Source organism: Lissotriton vulgaris, chromosome 2_1 (genome assembly GCF_964263255.1).
Source record: "Lissotriton vulgaris chromosome 2_1, aLisVul1.2, whole genome shotgun sequence".
Lineage (NCBI taxonomy): Eukaryota > Metazoa > Chordata > Amphibia > Caudata > Salamandridae > Lissotriton > Lissotriton vulgaris.
In genome coordinates this window covers 769,255,796-769,279,863 of record NC_141687.1, presented here as the reverse complement: position 1 = coordinate 769,279,863, position 24,068 = coordinate 769,255,796, and the positions used below count along the sequence as shown (strand labels likewise).

The following is a 24,068-nucleotide window of genomic DNA, read 5'->3' as shown; positions in this document are numbered from 1 at the left end:
CATTCAAGGACAGAAGGGAGAGACTAACAGAGTTGATATCCTATTAACCTCTGAAGCCTCTTACACCACTATATCATCGTAGCCCGGTGATGAGGGCTATAACACTCAGGCCTTTTTCCTGAGCTACAGGCAGGAGCTACATGCAAAGAACTACAGTGAGGGAGACTGTCTTTATAGCCCGTGGCCGAAGCATAATGCTATAAGAACCTTCCTCCTACTAAGAAAATAGAAGGATTTAAAATAAACAGGGAGAAACAGAAAGAGAAGCATTCGAATGCTGGAGCAGAAGGTCTATACCAGCCATGCATGGCCCTGAGCCACTTACTTGTCTTCAGTAGAGCTCACAACTTTCCAGTGCTCAAATATGAGTTATGATCTAGATATGAGATATGATTAGGGTGATCAACTGTCTGTAAACTGGATCTCACGTCCGTTGTCCGTGATGATCCCTTTTACGGACGCCTTTTGTCCGTAATATTAGGCATTGCAGGGAACATCACTGTTCCCCTGCATGTAACCTTAATTTCCTGATGGGCCCGTTTTGCACTCATCCTTGGAGCACAAGAGCAGCTTCACCCCGCCCATTGTCATTCTGTATGTGGCTGACTGCCACATACAGATTGACAATGGGCCAGTCTGGGCTACAAAGCATGTGTCGGGCCTCCCCCAACCTCGGTCTTGGGCAGGGCAGAATGTCAGAAGGAAGACGGTAAAACAAGTACAAAAGAAGGGGCTAGAGTTCTTTTACAATCTCAGAACTGATGCATTTTCAATATTATATTCAACCAAGCAATGGTTGCTGCTTTTTTATTTTATGCAACTAACAACCATTGACAAAGCCAATAGTTCCTGCTTGTTGTAGGTGTAACATTACTTTTTGTGTTATATATCTGGATTCAATGACAGGTGAGGCAAAATACCAGTCAAGCGGCACACTATACTAAGCACAGATTTTTTGCTTAGGTGTTTTAGGCCACGCCCTTAATAACATCAAACACCCCCTTTGGAGAACCCCCCCCCCCTTTTTTCCTCGCGTTTAAAGCCCTGGAAACAACACCATGTCACAGTCACCTCACGTCCTGGCACTGTGAATCATGCATGACTCATTACTTCTACTTTTTCAGATTGCCTATGTGCAGGGGCAGAGTAAACCCTACCCTAACCCCACCCCTTGGTTTAGGAAGTGCAGCAGGGGTGAGGTCCTTGATGGACCTCTTCTGCCTGCAACTCTGCAGGCAAAGGCTCAGCTCATAATTAATAGGAAAAAGTGGGCGAGTGAGTTAGTGAAGGGATGGATGGATGGCTTGATGGATTAGTGAAAGGGTGAATGGATGGATATTGAGAGAAAGGATAAATGGATGGATGAGTGAGTGGAAGGATGGATAAGAGAAAAGGGAAATAGATGGATGTATGGGTGGAAGGATAGATCGATGGGTAAAAGGGTGGATGGATGGGTAAAAGGGTGGATGGATAAGTGAAAGGATGGGTGGATGAGTGACGGGTGAATGGGTGGATGGATGAGTTAAATGACGGATGGATAGATGAATTGATAAGTGAAAGGGTGAATAGATGGACGGATGAGTGAAAGGGTGGGTAGATGGACAAAAGGATGGATAGATGAGTGAAAGGATGGATAGATGAGAGAAAGGCTGGATGAGTGATGGGGTCAATGGATGGCTTCATAGGTGGATGAGTAGATGGATGGGTGGGTGGATGGATGGAAGGAAGGATGGCTACATGAAAGGGTCGATGGAGAGAGAAAGGGAGGATGGATGGATGACTGAAAGGGTAAATAGGTGGAAGGATTAGTGACTGGGTGGATGGATGAGTAAGTGAAAGGATGGCTGGATGGGTGAAAGGGTAAATGGATGGATGGGTTGAAGAGTGGATGGATGAGTGTACAGATAGATAGGGTGAAAGGGTGGTTCCACATGTAGGCAGTTATAACTGGTGAACTTTTAAAGGGGCTGGGGTAAAGAATTGCCTTACTGTCCCCAAGACGTCTTACAAAAACATTGAAATTTTCAACATACTTTCCATGTGAATTAGTTAAAGTTAATATGTCTTTAGGACAGTTTACAATGTTCGATTATGCGATTTTTCTGGCCTATTATTTATCAAACTGCATAGTGTATCTTTTCTCATTTAATTTTTTCATTCTATCGCTTCTAAGTGAAGCTCCAGAATTTGGCTGAAAGGGACAGGGTGGAAAATGTAACGATCATACAAATGTCTCAATTACATCACATTGATAGCAGTGATACACAGATCTTCTATACAGCAATGATACTATTTTATTATATACCATGTACAGGATCAGAGAGGCAAGCTGGAACAGTGCCAGTCAGTAGAAGACCTGCCTATGTCATTCTATGGAACAAAGAACGTGGAGTTGGGATAGAATTTTGGATAACATTTCGCTAAGAGAATCTTACTAAACACATGCCCTAATTGAGCTCATGTCGACCTAAATAAGGAGACAAACAGTCCCAATATAGGAAATACGCCTGCCCGCATAGGCAGTGTAACGACTACTCAGCTGCAGGCATTTTTTCAGACTATACGTCTTTCCTGTCAAAATCGAATTTGACTTCTACTGATTGATGAGCAACAGATAAATCCATCTCATTTGTTGATGAGATTCATCTTAAAAAAACAATGGTCCTGAGGAAGGTGGCTCTGCCACTGAAATGCGCGTAGACCAACACAATACCCATGGGAAGTGGCCCCTGAGCGACAGTGTCATCAGAAGCAGCTGATATCTGAGACAAAGTGAGCATGTGTGACTGAGCGAAAAGTGCTGTACTGTTTCCACGATCCCTGAGGGGGCAGGGTTGTCATGTTCGATAGTTGTCAGAAACTATTTTCTCCTTGTTAAGAGGGGTTCATAGTGGCACTGTGAGCTAGCTGGTAAACAGGCAACGGTATCCGGTGGGGGTGTCTGGAATTAGTCTGGACACCAGTCCCACCGTTTATGTTGTCTAAACGCGCAGATTCTAGGTTGATTTATAGGAACAACCCAACAACATTTTGCTGAGCTACACTTTGGTAATGAAAAACTCTTGCATTTTGTGTTTCTTGACACAGCTGTATTGAACAGGGGAGGCAATAGGATGAAGACACTCCACCAGTTGGAATCAAGATTAATTCTTGATTTCGATACTTTAACCAATAACCAAAAGGTATTCAAATATTTTTGCTCTGAGCCCACCAAAGCAAAATGTTTTGAAGTCACTTTATGGCAAGGTTTGGGAGAGTGGGAGGGGCATGACAGAGCACTGGGGCAGGATTTATGGGATTATTTCAGGAACACTTTTTCAGTAGCTTATAGCACACAATAAATATGAGTCTTAAAACAGAGCAAATTCATTAAAAAAATAGAAATTGACCATACCTCTGCTCCCCATAATTGTGGTGTTGAAAGGCCCAAAACTCCTGGGTCCCAATGCAACTGCACCAGCTACATTAATTACAGCTGCGGCCCTTAGTAGCAGGCTATCTCATATGCCACTTTCATCCCTTCCCCACCAAGTTTGATCATCACTCCAATCTTCTTGCATTTGTATATAGCCTTAACTTGACCCAAGGGCATTGGAGTGCGTTACATGAGCACCAGTAACATTACAGACTTAGATTCATTTTTTAAGCACAGGGAGATTGTGATTTGTCCAGAATGACAGGATGTTAAGTAATGCTAGGGCTTGAACCTGGTTCTCCTAGTTCCATGACCATCTACTATACTTAATTTGCTAACTGTTGCCAAATCACTAGTAGAGTCATCAAACAGTGCCACAATTAGTGAATGAAACTGAGACTGGCCCTCATTTATCTTTCCAAACCCTTCGATGGATCAGTTCAAAACTTGACATACCCAATAGAACGATAAAACTGCTAAAAGTCTACCAAATTTCCTCAGGATTTGTCAAACAAAATCTAATTTGTTCTTAAATTAATATTTCTTTGACCCCACTTCCCCTTTATATCTGCATGAAATTGAGAAAAGCAATAGCAGGGTAAGCACGCTAAATCTCTAAAATTGTGTCACACCGTACCATTGCTGCAAATAAAACTTTTTGGGCCGCCCTTTGTGACTTCCCCAATGGATGTGAAAGAATATGAAATAGATAGAGTAATCTCAACATCTATGTGTCTGTCAAATTGCATGCAAAAGGGTTCACACAAAAACAAGAAAAGCAAAGTTGTAATTTAACATCAAGGCTGATGTAAATCTGTTCCGTAGTCTTTGCTGTGGATGTGAGCAAAATTTTCTTATGGGATTTAAAATGAGAAAACACATGTTTATTGACCCCTTCCTTCACTTTCTTTTCCCCTGCACAGAAGTGCACATACTTTGGCATGCTGGACCTTAAATGTCTAGGCTAAGTGAGTCAGGGGCATATTATCAAGGGGGTTTATCTCTGCTTTTTTGGCTTTAAAATCCAAAAAAGCAGAGATAAAATTATCTCCCTATTACCTAGCTGTCGCGAACACCAGTTAGCGACAGCTAGTAGGAGATAGCGACCATCTTGGGCCCGACTTTGCATGTCAGTGATATTTATCACTAATGACATGCAAAGTCGGCGTGCCAAGATGTTAGCGACTGGAAACAGTCGCTAACATCGCTATCTCCTATTACCAACTTTTGGAGATATTCGCGCTAAGCGAATATCTCCAAAAGCTAACACCTGCCCTGAGCAGTTCTTAGCCATGTTATCCAATGGGAGGTGGATAACATGGCTAAGAGCATTAGCTCGCTAATGCATTAATATCACTGACTTTTCAGCGATATTCATGCATTGCGGCTGATTTTTATCGCATTTGCGATAAACCTTGGTAATACCAAGGTTTATCTGCGATAAAAATCACCCCAGCTCGGCAATCATTTTTTCACGCTAACCAAGCAATAGCGATAATTATCGCTATTGCTTGGTAATATGCCCCTTAGTTCTCAAGATTCAGAGTCATAGGCAAATCAAAAAAAAATATTTGTTAATGGAAAATGCAGGAACACAGTGCAAATAGAAATCTGGAATGATACAATGATGGGATTCTGTCACATTTGTTTCCATTTGTGGTAGACTATAATCCATCTTCTCCTAACTAAAAAATATAATGCAAACATAATTCCTTTATCGTTGACCTGTGTAAAAAAAATATTTTTTTGACAAACTGTCAGCCGTTGCTTATCCCACTTTACAAATTCTTATTGCGAGAGCTGAAATCAAGCAAGCTGTAACAAATGCATATGTTTCTAAAACGACTATCACATGAGAACACATATCACTGCATCAAGATGGACTGGACATCAGTGACAATGCCACTGATTAGTGCATATCTCAAGAGGTCTCAAAACAATATTAATTTTACATTCCAAATATAATCTTCAATCAAGGTACATTATGAAAATCCATCAGTGTCAGCGGAGCACACTGAACAAACAATCTTTTACTACCAGAAGAAGGCAGAAGCTGAAATCCCCTGCGGCAACGTGTTTATTTTGGGGTTGGGTGCTATGAATCCCCCTCCTCAAGCTGTTGAAAGGCTCCGGGGATCCAATCCCCAGCAGAAATACAATTATTTTGTGGAGGGGGCATTCGGGCCTCCTTTCCCTAGCTATAAAATGGCCTCCTGGGGTCTGAAGTGAGGTAATGTTCCGGGCAACCTACCTCCTGGGACACTGTCTTGTTCACTGCCTGGCACAGTGTGGGTAGGACACATACATTTGCACTATCCCAGGCAGGGTACATAGGTTTGCTCCCTAGCAATGGGAGCAGAAACAAAAGATGCTGCCACCAGCTGAGAGCAAATCAATAGGGGCCTTGGAGGATGGGGTCCACAGGGCCTAGGGGGATCCTCCCCCGCTTTAATTAAAAGAAACAAATGAACCCTAGGAGATTGGGTTCCCAGGGTCAGGCCCTGCAGCCAATCCCCCGCTGAGCACAGCTATACACCATATGAGGAGGGGGTTGCATTTACGTATGGTAATTAAATATTGCTTTAGTCTAAAAAAACTAGAAATTCACTGAAAACACCAAAGGTTAAAGTAACATTATAGTTTGGTGTGACAAAAAGACCTATTTGTTGTTTTTTTACGTAGGAATGCACTAAAAAACCAAAGGTTAAAGCAATGTTATAGGTAAGTGAATTTGTCAATGATAACATTAATGTTTTGAACTGAAAAAACACAAAAAATTCAGCAGTTATAGTTAGCACTAACCATACACTGCTTATGACCTCACATATGATGTCATCAATGATGTCATTTGAGATGTCATCAGAGATGGCATAAATGATGTCATAGAACATGTCATGAGTGATGTCATCTGCGAGGTCATAAGCAGTGCATGGCAGGTGCACAAGTTCACCTTTGTTACTTTAACCTTTGTTCTTTTCAGTTAATTTCTAAGGTTTTTCAAAAATGAAAAAAAATCCTTTTATCACACCTATGTATAACATTACTTTAACCTTTGTTTTTTTTAGTAAATATTTATCTATGAACATATATATATACATATATATATATATAAACACACACGTGCAAAGACACACACACACACACATATATATGTATATATGTATATATATATATATATATATATATATATATATATATATATATATATATATATATATATATATATATATATATGTTTGCAAAGGCCCAAAGCTTTTGAGGAAGCACACGACAGCAAATGAAAACCAAGAGGTTTATTTAAACAGGAGCCAGCATATGCAATTCAGTAAAGATTTATAGCGCCTGACGCGTTTCAAGGCTCCTGCCTTTCTTCAGAGGCGACTTACAGGTTGTGAAAGTTTTTCAGAAAGGATTAAATACCCAGCTGCATATAATGTTCTTCAATTACTTTGCTCAGTTCGTTTTTTTATTTCAAAGCATGCTGGAATAGGTAGTCCAATTTAATACCAGTCATTCCCTTTAGTAGGTTCTGTTCAAAACTTCACACTTTTAAATCCCTTATTTACCTCAGTGGGACCCAGAGTGCAGAGCTGATCATTTTTTCCTTCATTTGCTGTGCTGTAACAGGCGTGGACACAGTTCCCACCAGCAGCCTCTCTCCTTCGTGATGGTGCATTCCTCCACGACAGGGGCTGCCGTGTTAATTAATGTTTGCAAAGGCCCAAAGCATATATAGGGGGGCGAATGAGGAGAAACCCTGCTTTCTTTATTAATGGGTCAAAACTAACGCAACGCTTCTTTATTCTCCTATCTGGGGTCCTATTCGGTAGTAACTATACCCGGAAGGCCATGCTGTCAAATAGGGAAGCGCTGAAAGAAATTGGGTGCTAAACCTGTGAAGGAAGTGTTAACAATTTATACTAGTAAATGTTTGGTGGTGGCAACCTTTGGTGCAGGGGTTTCGGGCATGATTAACACTCAAAACATTCACGGGTGGAAAAAGCATTTATGAAGAATTTATTAGCAGCCCCCCCAAGATGTTCTAAGTATATTTGTCATTCTGAATTGGGTGCCACATACATCACGGAAACGATTAAGTTGGCCCCAATTTTACTCTGACACTCCATTTGCCCGTGATGATGAAACAGTTTAAGATAAACTGATACTAAGGGATTGTTTGGAAGAGATTCCTTGGTTGGGCTACGGAAAATCATGTTGTGAAGAGATCGGCCTCCTGGACCTCATTAATTTACCAGAAACCTGCTACACTATCAACAAGAGCAAGCTTAAAAACCTTTGCCTGTTGAAGATGAAAAATAGATTGGAACAGGAGAGAGTTAAGCCATCAGTTGTGGCTTACATGATGGTTAGTATCCAAGAGGGCCTGCACTTTTATTTATCCCTAGTTCAGAACATACAACATCGGTTTGTGTTAACCAGATTTGGGGTTCATTTTTTGGGCTATCTGACAGATATTATTCATTGCCAAGTCTATCCCGGTGTCCCTGTGATGGTGTCTCCCCTCAATCGAACCTACACATTGTATTCTTCTGTCATTTTTAGGGTTTCCCAGAAGAAATGTCCTTCTTCCCATTTTTAAAAGGTACAATTGTAGACAATATAGACCAACCCTTCTGTTTCTGCAACAATTTAATAACCCCTTGGTTTGCTGTGCAATGGCTTCCTTTATCTGGCAGATTTAAAAAATGTGGAGAGGTGCTAGATTGGGTAAACACTGTGTGTCCAATAGATTTCCGACTAATAGTTTTATTGATTAGTGCTTTTTAATTCTGTAAGAGTACTGCTAATGTAATGTTTTTCTTTTAGTGATGTTTTTATATTTATGTCGTTTGTATTATGTGATTGTATGTTACTGAAGAGTAACTTATACAGTTTTATTAATTGATTGAGAAATATATCAATAAATATAAATGGTGTGTGTATATATAAACACACACACACAACCACATATATATATATATATATATATATATATATATATATATATATATATATATATATATAGAGAGAGAGAGAGAGAGAGAGAGAGAGAGAGAGAGAGAGAGAGATATCACAGCAGTCAAAATAAACATTGTTCAATAAATCATGTTGATTAGAGCAGCTGTACTAATGAACATAAAGCCATGCATCTATTACTACAGTGCAAATTCAAGTTTATTATCACAGTATGGTAAATTTAACTTGGAAAAAAAGTTTTTATTGCCATGTGGATATTACAATTAGTTTAGGCAGAGAAGTAAATCTTACTGCACATATTTAAGCTCTTGCATTCTGGATTTGGTTAAATGCCTTGATAGGAAGCTCTGGATCATAATAGAATAGAAAAATAGTAATAAAACATTTACTAGAACCATGCATTTTTACTAATTTGCCAGTTATATTAAAGTGATATTGATGGTAATCGATCCCACAGCATAGAACGTGCATTACATGGCAGTGTTAGCTAATCTCTCCATTTATTTCAGCTTCATTCAGTTTAATACACCTGTATTGATAGATTTTATTTTTTGTCTAGCCCAGTCATTCAGAAGCAAATGGAGTAATTAGCAAACACTTTATGGTACAGATATGTTTGCAAATGGAATGTGGGAGTACTACTTGGTGACTGTGTAAAAATGTATATATAAGGAGCAATAATGAGTGATGATGAAGATCTGAGCATGTGCTTATTATTACTGTGATGGTTGTAATAGAAAACAGACCTCCAGTATAGCTAAAAAAAAACGAACACATATTTAAGGCAAAATAGCCAGCAAGTATAAAAAAACATGAAGGCCATATTAATGGACCAGAGCTTCTCTACCTAGTCAGTTGCAGCACGTAATGCCAAAATACATACATTTTGGCACCAGCAGTGGTCCTTGCATGTAAGCATGGTGGGGCGGGCCGGGAGGGTGGGAAGTCAACAATTGACGAAATAGGAACAATTTAATAAATAAATAATTCCTAGTCCATCGTCTGTTGACATCCACCTCGCCCTACCATGCTTACCTGCACAGACCGCTGCTGTTTGGCACTACATTTATGCTCTTTTTCTCAACTCAAACATGTGGAGGAAATAACACCTTATAAGTAGAATCTACAGATAGGCACTAATGAGCAGGTGACAGGCTCTTCTAGAGGAAAGAATGCAGGAAGGCCTAGAAAACTACCTAAATAAAAGCTTGAGTGAAAAAAACCAACCACTAATTTCTGCAGATCTGGCTTCATTGTGCCAACTTTAGTTCGAGTCTATGCTTACTAGAACAGTTAGGCTAAAATGAGTGATGGTGTAACTGTGACTATATAGGCAATTTACCCACATGATGGCACAGATCTTGCCTGACTCTCCAGATTTCTAAGTGAAAAACTAAACAACCATTTCAAAAGAAAGCGTGAAAGTAAAAATCTGAACATAGACTAAGATTTACTGAGTCATGAGGAAAATTTAAACATTCACTTACCATTATACAAAATATGTACAATAGGTGATAATTACTGGCACAATGTTGCCTACACTTGCGTAATGCTTGCAGTGGTGTTTTTATTTGATCTTTAAAAGAGAAAATATCCAAACACCAAGCAGATACTTGCCTAGTATGTTCTGTACTCGAGGTTTACATTTCTGTGCATTTTGACTCTACAAATTAACTAAAAACTCACTCTAACAGAGAACTAATAGAAAATGAGGACAAGAGAAAATATTTTGCAACGAAATATAGAATTATCATAGTTGGTTATGGGGTATAAATTAGTAAAGAAAAGCTAACGTTGAATTAAACAGTCTTGCTCAATTAAGCTGCATCTTAGTCAAAATATTGCATCAAAAATTCAAAAGTATAATAAAACTGATCAAGAGCTACTGGGTGATAAAGATACCAACAGTGTGAATCGCTTTAGTTTTCATACTGTACAGTGTAATTTGCACTTTTTGAGGGAGATCGGTTTTACAGCAATTCGTCTTAATTTACCACATCATTTAACTTAAATGACATTGCAAACCGATCTACAAATGATTGACAATATTCAGCTTAGGCTGTGCAGTCTGTAGCATATTGCAAAATGATTCTCAAATGCAAAATGCACTGTACACCATGACAGTTCTATGCCATTTCCAGAATAATTACCGATTATGAGTGAACGCGGAATATAGTGAGTTGATCTGTGACAAAAATGTATGAGAATTAAATGTAAAATTACTAAATCAGAAAATAGGGACAATGCTGAAAAGATTACTCATCTATGATCTTCTCAGGAGATAGCATATGGAAAGAATAATGAGGTGTGGTGAAGCTAATGTGTTCACGACAGGAGGGTTGTTTGTCGGCTAAAATTATTTTAAGTGGAAAATCTAAGATGTTAATTTGCTATGGGTGTTACTTGGCATGTCTCTAAGAAGCACACTTTGTAATATGAATCTGTCTTTCTTGACAAGGTTTTATTAAGCATTTTTATTCTGGGAACGGTTGTCCAAAAAATTTAAGTGCGGACGCCGTGGAAAACAGTCGTGAAGCAGAGAAAGAGAACAAAAGTCAAGAAACTCAAGGAAATAATTAAATCTAAATGAAAACCAACTATAAGTGAATGACGGCCACTCGAAGAGTGGATTAAAAACACCTGGCGTAAGCCAAAAAAATAACAGGAAAACAGTGATAATTGTATATTCAAAATATTTATGCATATATTATGTTTTCTAAAATAATAACTGAATGTTCACAACACTTGAGAAACACCTGGTCCACAGCAAGACGTTGACAATATCCAGCAAATGCATGAGGACAGCTTTATGGACTGAACCTGTTTGGGAGCCCCAAGACTATCCCAGGCCAGCTGACCAGTAGGAAACCAAGCATCAAGAAGAGCTTTAAGTAGATTGGGTAGAATTAAGGAACACAAAAGAAAATACACTCTGAGAGCAGGCTCCTATAAAAAAATCGGCTCTGTGGGAGAACGAGGATTTTTATCAGTTTGGGGAGGCTTTGATGTTGGAAATAGCCATAAATTAGAATTATGGTTAAATCAGATTGTATTCTCAGGAATCAAACTATGACATTTTATTACCATTGTGGTTTTTATGGTATGGTTTTCTTTTAACACACTGAATTCCCATTAGGTGGGTATGCTACTTGATGTCTAAATGAATTGTTTTCTTAAATGTCTTATGTATCCAAGCTATACGAATTTTCTCCAAATAAAAAATATTTTAAAGAAGAGCATATTGGTGATGAAGGAGCTGCTCCATCACCATCATCAAAAAGAGTTATCCTACACGGTCACTTGTCCATGCTGTGCCTGAGAGTGCTTCCACGAAGATGAACCTGACCTAAACCGAGTTCTTTATTGACTTTGCTTCATTGGTAGCAGAATGGGACAGACGTTTCTGGCCAGATATAATGGGCCGACCTATCCCTCAAGAGTAGTGCAGACCGTAGGAGTTTTTGGGACATCACTCTATCCCTGGAAGCCCAATCCATAAGTGTGGCCTGCACTTGTTTCACCACCTACGCTTTCTAAAAAAGATTCTTACCTTTATTGATACCACTTTGCATAAGCCATTAGGGACAACTATCATGCAATCATATCTTGACTGCTAATTTAATCTACTTTGGATCTCCATTCAAAATCTTACATCAACTACAATGTGCTCAGAATGCTATGGTATGAGCGCTTAGAAAAAGTGCCTGAAGATTGCATATGTCTCCAGTAAAACGATCGCTACACTGGCTTCCCATTTGATTTCAAGTAGCCTCTAAGGCCCTAATAATTGTTCAAAAAGCCCTACACCTCAGTTCACCTCTGTTGCTGGGCAATACATTTTCCTTCTGATCAGCAACCTAATTTTTGCCAGCTACCACTAGGATTAGAACGGTCACTTCTGGAGGCTGTATATGGACTGTAAGACAACAGGGCTCTGGAGTAAAATATCCATTGCCCTGACTGACTATCCATAATCCAAAGTTAGAGATATCTGCTGGCCCAGGACACATTTCTAGTCATTGACAGGAACCGCAGTTATGGGGGTTCCTGTCAATAAGTTAAGAGCTTGACGGATGGCTCTCTCATACATAACGGCCGCCCGTCAAACTTGTAACTTGTTTTTGTTTCTTCAAAAACAAAATCCCAAAGTGGGATTTTGTTTTTGAAAAACCAATCACTAAGGACCCCCATACTATAAGCATTTTCTCCTATGGTATGGGAGTCGTTAAAAAAATTTTCTGTCCCTTCCCACCAAGTTTTTCACTGTGGTAAAGAATAGGTATAACAAGGCATTCCACTGTCCTCTCTAAATTGTTCAGGTGGTGGAATGGTCAAACCTCCGTGTAACCTTACTTTGTGGGAGGAATATGTCATTGACTGAGCTGTAGTAGGCTCTGTTGGTGACATATTTAAGGTGTGCCCGACTGTAAGTTAGGCAGGTGGACCTGCAGTGACAGAGAGTGTGCTACATCCCCTTTGCGATGAAGTGCTCTCAGCCAAACTCAAAATCAGCCCCCGTTTTGTTCCTGCAGCAGAAGCCGAACTGTAGAACTCTCTCCCTTTGCGAAAGCGGGCAGAAACAAATCTATTCTGTTTAACATGCCACTTGAAAACCTGGCTTCTTAATTATGAAATAACTTCCGCCCTTTTTGTCAGCTTACTGTTAAGCTTTATGAGTGTGTCATCCTCAAGCACCAGGAAGTATCTTTATACGAGTGCTCTATAAATAAATGATAACATAACATATTATAGTCTCTTTAAATGCATGTGGTTCTGATCTTAAATTAACTTTATTGAGGTTTGAGATGGCATCTCCACATTTTTTGACGTTATGTCAATGTCTGGTTTAAATGGAAGGTAGCACACCAGCTTTATTCAGGGTTTGTGCATTACTTTATAAATGGTGCAACCACTGTCATTTGTCATGATAGTAATAAAGAATACAAGAAATAGATCTCACCTTTCCAGCATAATGCTGAATGCCAAAGCAAAGTTCCATACGTTTGGGCCTCCAAAAATATTTGCTTCTGAGATTATCTTCAAATTTATCTAGAGAGGTAAGGATATTTCATCATTACTTAGTAATATGCAACTTCGCAATGAAAGTGAATTGCAAGACAACCCTCCCACAGGAAACAGTGTAAAAGTAAATACAATTAGCATCAGCAGTAGTCAGATCACTGTATTTGTCAAAAATGCTCCTAAATACAGGATGTGGAATTATTTACCTTTGCAGTTGATAAAGATAGAAATATTACATTACAGAGAGGCTTTCAGCACGTGTTAAAAACTGAGTAATTACTGATGCTACTTACGTTTCACTTACAGCCTAATTTGAAACCACGTGTAATATTGAGTTTTGTAAATATCAAAATTAAAATGCTCCTTTTGTTTAAAAACAATGCAATCCTTAACTTTGTAGCCTATATCATACCAACTAAAGTCTGGTCTGTAGCTTGTGGAAATCTGCTTTCTTCATCAAGAAGAGAAAGTAGCCCCATTGGTTTCTGAAGGAACATGTCAAGGAGTGGGCGGTTATCTTCATATTCCACTAGGGTGGCATCAATTCCTTCATTCTGATACTCCATCTGTAGGCAAAATGAAGAACATCTCAAAACTATTGAAACATTGCAGGCAAGATCCAGAAGATTATTTCATTTTACAGTAACACTAAGGACAATTTCTTTAAAATACAGTGTAATCTGTGGCAAATATTAGCAACCACATCAAAGCTAAATCTGCACAATTTATCTTTATACACCTATGGTCTACTTAAGACAATGAGCACAACTCCAGAACTCTACACACACAAATGGTAACATGGATTGGCTCAGCAATAAACATCAGATTTTGAAAGGACTCATAACAAGGAAATCCACATAAAACTAATTTAATGGACTCATTTAACCTAGCCAGCGAGAATCAATGAAATAAAGTAAGTCGTATGCTTATCAGCACAATTTAATTTTCTTTAACCCTCACTACACTTGTAAACATTGAATCGTGTTCAAGAATATTAGGAATATCTGAACATAACCCCTTAAAAAGTTCAAGCAGTACCCATAATTATAAAAAAGAAAACATACTAATATTTGCGACCAATTTAGACAAAATAGAGACAAATTTACAAAGCAAAGAGACACCAAAGCAATCAAAATTGGATAAGGGGATACAGTGATATGTATTCGTAAAGTTTTGATGGAAAAAGGGCTGACAAAACACAAAGTGACAATCAGTGATTGAGCTTGTGGTTCACCATGAACCAGGCACGATTTCAGGCTGACTGTGATGAAGCAGGGCCTGAAAACGACAAGCAGGCGTCACACCACTCGAACATTTTTCTTGCCATTTAATTTAATTTTGGGAGCTCAAAGCCCTCCAGTGGGGCATGGCTCGAAGGTGAAAACAGAGAGGGTCCTTCAAATGTGGATATTCCTTCATCAAGTTTCTGCTGTAACTGATTTAACATCATAAGCTTGGAGCAGAATTCTATAAATAAAGAAGTCACTTCACAGGTACAGTATATTTGCAACAAAAAAGTTGGAGCAAAAATGTGGAATGTCACCAGGTCGCCCTCCACTCACAGAATCCAAACACAAATGACCTGGTTAAACAGAACACTGTAAATCTTTGTAACTTCTATTAAAAAGGAATTATGTACTCCTAGGTAGGGCTATGCTCACTGATCTAGTCATGCCCATCTCTAAGTGTTCTCATTAAAAATTATATAAATTAACCATCCCAACTAGTCTCACACCCACCAAAGAAAAATGTGAGAGAAGTCAGAAAGTGCCTCACGTAAGCACCATCCATGGAGCTACTGGTTGGTACTTACCAGTTTGCTTATTCTGTCATCATTGGCAACTTTCTTGACAGAAAGAAAAATAAAGTGAAGTGGAAGTGTTACCCATCGCGTGTGTGAAATGGTGAAGAAATAATAACATGTAGATAATAATATCTTCCATCAACCGTCAAGGGCCCATAATGTGAAGAAAAGAAAATAGATTTCCTGGTTAAAAATGATTTGTGAACAACTATTCCATAATTTCTTTAATTTAATAGTGTCCACACTCAGTTTAAAAGAAACTGCATGTTTAGACCATTTTAGCCGTTCACATAGGATGCTGACTGTTGATACAGCAGATCGCCAGACAGAGCGGCGCCCGTCTTCGAATCATAATTGAAGAGATCGGCCACGCCAACATGTGTGATACTTTGTCATATTTGTGACCACTGGAGGAGTGATTGCCCCTGTGAACCTCACGTTCTACAGACCATTCTGTTTCATTGTCAGCTACTCAACAGCTGTGATTTCGACCTCAAACATGTTTTTAATGGACAAGACTACATCATCTTTTCTAGACTACTAATGTAGTCCTCAGAGGGTCATTCAACATATGAATTTAACGTCCTGAAGATGGTCTAGCAGATGTCTTCACAACATAGACCGAAACGTCGACAACTACACCTATTTTCTTTGTGAATCTTTTCCACTTAAGGAATTGCTTTCTGTATGCTCAGTTACAATTTCCTTTTGTACATCTTGTTGGGAATAGGTAGCCACATTAGTGACAATGAGAAGAATATGGTAACAAATGACTTCAGAATCTCAGTCACTTTGTGATGATGTATGTTTATATATGTACCATGTTTTGTACCCTTTAATATTGTCTCAACATAAAATTGTGTTTTAAGAAGCATACATCCATCTGGAATATTGTCCTGTAGATCTGTTCATGTCGAAATAAGTAACCTAGTTGTTCAAATAACTCAATGTGAGCTACTGTGTAGAGCTCATTGCTGACGACTGCTCGTAAACAAGAGAATCATTTTTTTAAAGAATCCCTTGTAGGCACTTTTACCTGTTGATAGAGTAAAATGGTAAGCAGCCTGTCATTCCAGTGGATGATAGGGGTCTGTATAAACAAGCTGAGGTAAAAGGTGAACCAGTTACGTTCCTATTAGATACTGGTGCATCGAGTTCTCTGGCTAAAAACACACTCCCACAGGCTCCTCTCCCGGTATAAAAGAAGACATCTGTGGGATTTACCAATGTGCTAATAACAAACTCTATGTCAGCCCCACTCAAATATATTATAGGACCCTTTATAGACAAAATATATTGTCTGATTTCTGAGACATGTGTCCGTAGTCCCAAACATAGGGGCAGATTAGGATAGCGGTTTTTTCCGCATCCTCCGGGCCGGCGGAAGCCACCGCCGACCCGGAGGATATGGAAAAACCGCAGCGAACCCACCAAAGACTCACCGCCACATTAAGATGGCTGGTGGGTCCTGGTTTCCGTCTGCAGCTTTTCCGCCGCAGTTGGCTTACAACCGCGGCGGAAAAGCCCTAATATGGTGGCGGTGTCTCTCAGACACCGCCAGCCATATTAGGATGCCCAAAAAGAAATGCTTTTCCACGGCGGGTGAAGGGGAGTGGGGGGTGCACATGGGGGTACCTATGGTACCCCCCTGCATTTGTATGCAGTAATCGGCAGGCACCGCGTGGTGCCTGCCGCTTTCTGCATACAAATGCAATGTATGCATTTTTAACATTGCGGCGGGTGCAGCTTGAAGCCGCACCCGCCGCAATGTTAAAAATAGAGGATGTGACCGCCAGGGTGGCGGTCACATCCTAATTGGACAGAAGGGAACTCCGCAGGCCATGCGGAGGTTCCCTCCTCCTCGAGTCCGTCCGCGATCATAATAAGCCCCTTAGTCTCTATCTCATCTACTCTGGCACCTGACAAAAACACTTTTCTGTGATAGATCTATAAATGCTTTCTTTTCTACCCTGTGCATAAGAACAGCATGTTTTTATTTTCCTTGTCAGTAGCTGGAGAAATTACTGTTTTCAGAGAATCCTACAAGGCTACTGTGAGAGTCCTTTAATTATTTATTCAAGCATTAAAGGAATTGGATGCCTTCCAATGCCATCAATCAACAACATTAATTCATTAAATTGATGATTTGTTATTGGCAAGCACCAGTGAAGAACAGTGCACAACAGATACAAATATACTGAACTTCTTGGCTGCCATTACACATAAGGTGTCTCCTGAATAGGTACAACATGATCAAGAAGAGGTTTCCTACCTAGGACACTTCTTGTCGAAAGGGCAGAAACAATCGCATAAAATCAATTTTGGCTATACCACTTCCAAGCATACAAAAACAGGCACATACATTTCTAGGAATGGCTGGCTACTGCTATGCTTGGATTCCTGATTTTTAATTATTGGCAAAGCCATTATTGGCTCTAACCCACAAGGATACACCTGAGCCACTGGTGTGGACATCAAAACATTAACACAGCTTTCTTGCCATACAGCAAGCTCTCTGTGAATCTCCAGCTTTGGGGCTGCCTGACTATTATAATGGCTTTCCGCTGTTCGTTCATGAATCTGTAGGGTGTGCATGCTTGCGATTCCCACCCAGCAGCACCGCGATTACAAATGGTAATGCGCTTAATTCTCTGCCACACTCCACAATGTAAACATACCATTGCCAAGTTGTCTTAGAGCTGTTATGGCATTAGCAGTGTTTTTGCAACAAGCAGAAAGTTTGATAATGGGGCACACTGTACACCTGTATGTGCCACATTCTGTGGATTTGATAAAGAATAAAATATACACCTCACAAATGGTAGGTTGACACATTATGAAGTATGTCTGTTTAACCTGCAAGTGCACATACACAGATGTAATGTTTTAAATGTGGCAACCTTACTACCTCATGTTGAGAGTGCACAGCAACACTTTGATGATCAGAATTGCATTTACAGGACAGAGGAGGAGACAAAGGGCAGGATAGATATGCAGGATATGCCATTTGATGATGCTGAAGGGATCTGTGGGTGGATGGATCATGCCTAACAACAGACGGTGGCACAGCATGCACGGCATATGAGGCCACAAAATTGCACACTGTGGTTGAAAGTTATGGAATAATGGAACAATCAGCACAAACAGCTAAAATTATTGCCTTGACTAGAGCATGTGAATTAGCCACAGACAAGAGGGTCAACATCTACACAGACAGCCAGTATGCATTTAGTGCTGCTCATAATTTTGGCAAACTATGGTAGGAAAGGGGATTTATTACATCTCAAAGGGCAAGAATACAGCATGGTGTACTAATAACAAGATTTTTTTTAATTCTCTAGCTCTTCCTGCAATAGTAAAATCGAATGCACACAAGAATGTAGCTGCCAAGGTGGGCCAGGGGAATGCTTTTGCAGACAAGGTAGCTAAAAAAAAACAGCAAGAGACACTTCCAGCATCATGTTTGTGAAACCAGTTCCTAGGGAACAAATGACTATTAATATAACATTGGAAGGTATACACGACATGCATAAAGATGCTACTGAGGAAGAACCAAAATAATGGTCTGTGAATGGCACACATTTAAATGGGTGCTGGATGGACAAATCCGTAACACAGTATATGCTATCAAATATGTACCTTTTCCCAATGATATGACAATAAAAAGCCCTGCAAATATTGGTAGGGAAGGACCAGTAACCTGCATGAATATTTTTGGGTCAACAAAAACAACAGAAAATATGCTACAGAAATTTTTCAAAGATGTATGGTGCGTGCTCAGCATAATGTGAGGAAAACAGCTCCAGTACCTAAAGGACACTTTGTGTAACCAACAAAGCCCTTTGAAGCCCTTCAGATCAACTACATTGAAATGCCCACCACTAACAAATATATATACGTATTGATGGTGGTCTGTATGTACTCCAAGTGGGTAGAGTGATACCCATTAAAAAGTAATGATGCAATTTCAACAACTAACTGCGCAGTGAAGGAACCCATACACCTATTTGGCATGCCAGAAGTTATTTGGTCTGATAATGGCAGCCACTTCTCTAACATACTGATAGAGCTAGTATGTAAAGCTTTTGGGGTAAATCAGATGTTCCACTATGTCTATCACCTAGTAGTAGAAGTTGCAATGAAAAGGAAGATTGGCATGCTTAAATATAAGAATGCAAAAATATGTGCAGAAACAAAATTGACATGGATGGGCACTTTGCTGATTGAGCTGATGAGAATGAGAACCATTCCTGATACAAAAAAGAAATTGAGCCCCCATGAAATAGTGACAGGGCAGCCAATGGCAGCCTAGGGGATTCCAGAAAAAGAAATGACAACTGCCATGCCAAATGAACTGGTGAGAGACTATTGTTTTGCCTTGACTAAACATCTTGCTTCTATTAACCAGAAGGTGAAGGAGGCCTTACTAGAGCCCCTGCAAGGTAGAGGGCATCATTTCCAGCCAGGAATCTGGGTGCTAATTCTCAAGTTTCCAGAGGTCCAACTTTCTTCTGCCTAGGTGGAAGGGCCCTGAGCAAGTCCTGTTGTCTATGCATGTGTCCCATCTGAAGAGAGTGCCACCACAAGTGATGCTGCCACCATCTACTGTGACCACAGTGGAAGGATTTCAACAACACATGCAACCACTCAGCAACAAGATAGCACCATACCATCTGAGATCACAGAAGAAGAAATAGTCTGAGAGAACTGGATGAAATATTTGAGATACTATTAGGAGAACTATCAGATCCAGAAATTGTAGCCCTCACCCAGCCCACCCTGAATTAACCAACTACTCTTGCAACTAGCCAGTACATACCTGGTCTACAATACTAGTGATGAACAGGTGCTGGATGGAATATTGAGCACATTAAGGATCAACTCAGACCATAGTACATATTTAAATTTTGACTAAATATCAGACACAGAGTTAGAATTGCAAAAGTTCGTCTTTGTAGCCCAACCAACGGTGTGCAATGTGAAACCTTGGGCAGAATTTCTGTGAGTGCCAAAGCTAATACAGCTTCCATCAAAGGACATTTCGTCTAAGAACTACTCCACTGCGAGCAGTTTGCCAACCAGAGACACTTGCATTTTCACCCCTTGGGACAAGTTGTGTTAAATCCCTAATAATACCCAAGCTGGTCATTTGTGTGGCCTGGAGCAACTTTTGCCATAATTCAAAATTGGACATACAGTTGGGCCAGGGACAAAGGCTGTTCTAACTGCAAATGAAGAGTTGATCAAGCGAATGTCTAAAAAAGGTATTTTGCATCCCACTTGTTTTCGCTGTGATAACTGTACTATCAATCATTGCCCTTTTTATGTATGAAATGTATTAGCGATGTGTACAGTGCCCTCAACATGGTACAAAAGGTTCAGACTCACATTCTCATCATCCAAAGGAGTATCATGAGAATGTCACTATACAAACAATGAATGGCTATCACAGGGAAATGAATGTCTCAAATTGTTGGATATGTTTAAAAATGCCATTAGAAAAAGGAATGCCTTTCTTGCACCTTCCTTTGACACACAACGATCCATGTATTATTATATATGTAATGGTCATTATTTGGGCCCAAAGGAAAGAGCAGTTTTACCTGACAGAAGAGATATAGGTCACATATAATTATGGCAGGGTGCAAGGATCACTTGCAGAGGCCACTTGAGGATGTGGAGGAGGACTCAGCCTATGCGTCCCTCCTACATTTTGCTATTATGTCCAGGAAATCTAGGGATTTCCTTTTGTGGCAGAATAGTTCAGAGATGAAAGACACTTATAGTAAATATCTTAGATTGCAGCTAACACTACTGGAACCCTTTACATAAATGCCAAGGGATCCTGAACAATAGTGGAAGACAGTATATGTAACACTACATTTTCACTTTCCAATGCCTCTTGGCTTAGCAATAGCCTCCTCTTGTACACAGGCAATGAAATGTATTGGGTTTGTGGGTTAAGGGCCTACTCTTGGTTATCCCCAAATTGGGCAGGCACTTGCTACCTTGGGGTAGTGTTTTCTCATATCTGGCAACATCCAAAAGAATATGTCCACAAGCATAATCTACACAATGGTCTGGCAAGAGAATAAAGGAAAGTCAGACAAATACCTCAGCCCAGGAGACAGGGGATGTAGTGCTGGGCCTGTTTTCCCCAGCAGGAGTATCCATTAATTCTAGAGGACTGCAACAGTTAGGTCCTCTGATGGAAGCAACAATAAATAGGATGACTAGTGCACTAGAAAACATCATGGTAGAGATGGTAGCGATTAGACAATTGTACTCCAAAATCGTATGATTTTAGATATGCTTCTCACTGAGAAGGAAGTACTCTGCAGAAGGATCCAATCCGAATGTTGTTCCTTCTTACCTGACAATGCCCCAAATTCCAAGAAGCCCATAAAAAACGTACATGACATCAGAGTTTAATTGCATGATTTCACTGAACGAATGCCAGGGGACAACATTTGCGCACTATTTGGCTCATGGGAATTGACCATTCTCAAATGGATAATAGTAGTGATAGCAGGCCTATTATTATTCTCCTGTTGTGTGCAGTGTTTCCCTGCTTAATGAGCACCTGTTTCATATATCCTTGTGCTTCCCCACGGCCTAAACCAGTTAACCATGACCAATGCCATGATAATGTAGGAAACTGTCATTAAAGAATTGTGTAAAATAGAAATAGACTAATTAGCGGTGGGACTAATCTTTGAACAAAAGTTCAAAAGGGCGGATTTGTGAAAGTCAAAAATATAAAAATATAGGCTTGAACCATCAACCATACATTAGCAATTGATTCCCTATTTTAAATTCTGCTTCTAGAATGGTTTTTAAACACGCTCAGGTTTCTGTAAAGTGGCACTTGAGGTAAGCGTGAACTTTTAATTCCTTTCTAATTATAAAATGTAGGTGCAGCAAGCACGCAAGACTGCCTTATCTCAGCTATGTATGGTTTGAGGCCTTGAAATTTAAGAGAACTGAGAAAAATAAGGAGTTGTTTTGCAGTGGATCATCTGCCAGAGCGCTCATTTATGAAAATAGTGGGGGGGTTTTGGTTTAAAAAAAATATTTATTGAATTTCAGAGAAGACAAACAACAAACAAATCAATGCAAATCATGAGAAAACAGCACAGAAATAAAACAACAAAGTAGTCACGGTGCACATGAAAGTCGATACGGCGCAATATGACAAAGCAGTATATCTACTACGGTCTCATGGAGTACATTTGCAGTGGGGGATTATACCTGCTAAACATGCATACAACTAAGCCCTCCAAGGATGCAAACCACCCCAAAGATTGGTTATATAATTAGACCAAAAAGGCAACAGATCCCTCCAAGGATCATGTAGCCCTCTCTCACCTCACTAGAAACAATTTGAAGGCGTGCATGTGCAGCATGCAGCCAGAAAACAACATACCCAGTACATCTCTTACCAACACAAAAGTGTTTTAAGATGTAAAAAATGTTACCCCTTGCCATCTAGATAGGTCTGGCAAAGGCTCCAGAAGTTTTTGAGTCAGCTCTGAGGAGGGAGCAGCTCACTACGTAGTTCAGTTTCTGTATTACAAAACAACATGTCCCTGGACCATTGTGTAACCGTGGGAGGAGGTCCTTGAGCCCAACACATAGCCACCACACGCTTAGTGATCAATAGGCCAATATCAATCAGTCTGCGTAAATCTTTCCGTACATGCTTACAATAGCCCAGAAGGGCCAGCAAAGGGTCTGGCGGCAAATATTCCTCCATTATCTCACAAAATTTTCCTCACTCAATTTTTGAAATATTAGAGTCCAGTATCTAGCGATATCAGGGCACTGCCAAGCCAAGTGGATAAATCCTGCTTGATCCGCACTACACCTCTCACATCTCGCTTTCCCTCTGAGGCCATATCTATGCAAACGGGAGGGTGTATAATACACCCTCTTCAGGAATTTTAAATGGATGAGTCTATGATGTCCATTCAGCGATACATGTCTTGTGGCCTCACAGCAATAACGCCACTTGTCGTCATCTAATATGACCTCAAAGTCTGTTTGCCACATCAATCTAGCTTTATTAAAAAGGTTCTTCCGGTAGTCTTGTACCATGCAATAGATCCTAGATACGATTTTAGAGGGTGAGAATACCTGCAACAACTATGAAAAAGGAGCTACCTCTGGAGGCTGCAACATTTCCTACTCAAGCATGTACCGAAGTGCCTGACGAACTCTGTAAAAATGAAACAAGGCCAGTGGAGTTATATTGCAACTATCCCCTTCTATGTCATCCCAACTGGGACCTTCCCCATCTTCAAATAGCTCACCAATTTTTGAAACAGCGAAAATCGCCAGCAAGCATATTACCGCCGGCTCTTTGAAAATAGGCAGCCATTGGCACATCTCAACCGGGGCGAGCTGGGAATACAGAATTGAGGCAGCCTGTCGTGTAATTAAGTTCTGCCAAGCATGGAGGCGGCATTTATGAAATCCAAGAGCCCTGAACTTCGAGATGGGGCTTGATTTAGCAAAGCAGTCAAGGGGAAGATTGCTGCAGTGACCCTTTCAACATGTAAATGTGGTGGGGGAGATTGTTGGTGCAACCAGTAAAAAGCATGGGAGCACTGCGCCACTCTAAAATAAAGCTCTAAATCTGGAGCACCGAGTCCACCCAACAGCGTTAGGATTTCCCATGTGACCCATGGCTGTTTACTGGCCCAGGCCAAGTGAGTCAGTAACGACCTAATACGTTTGGAAAAATTAGTCGGGAGGATCATGGGAATATTTAAAAATAGAAACAAGAATCTGGGCAATACTATCATCTTCATTAAAGAGATGCAACCCAAAAGGGATAATGGCATTCGC

General features: G+C 40.1%; 1 protein-coding gene across 1 annotated transcript in view; it reads right to left on the bottom strand.

Moving 5' to 3' along the window:
- The window catches only part of MYO3B (myosin IIIB), a 1,488,954-nt gene that overhangs the window by 947,096 nt on the left and 517,790 nt on the right, over positions 1-24,068 (bottom strand). Inside the window, exons 13-14 of the mRNA XM_086956107.1 lie at positions 13,827-13,980; positions 13,353-13,441 (exon numbers count right to left, since the gene is read on the bottom strand). Of these exons, the coding sequence (XP_086812233.1) occupies positions 13,353-13,441; positions 13,827-13,980 (243 nt within the window). The remainder of the gene's footprint in view (positions 1-13,352; positions 13,442-13,826; positions 13,981-24,068) is intronic.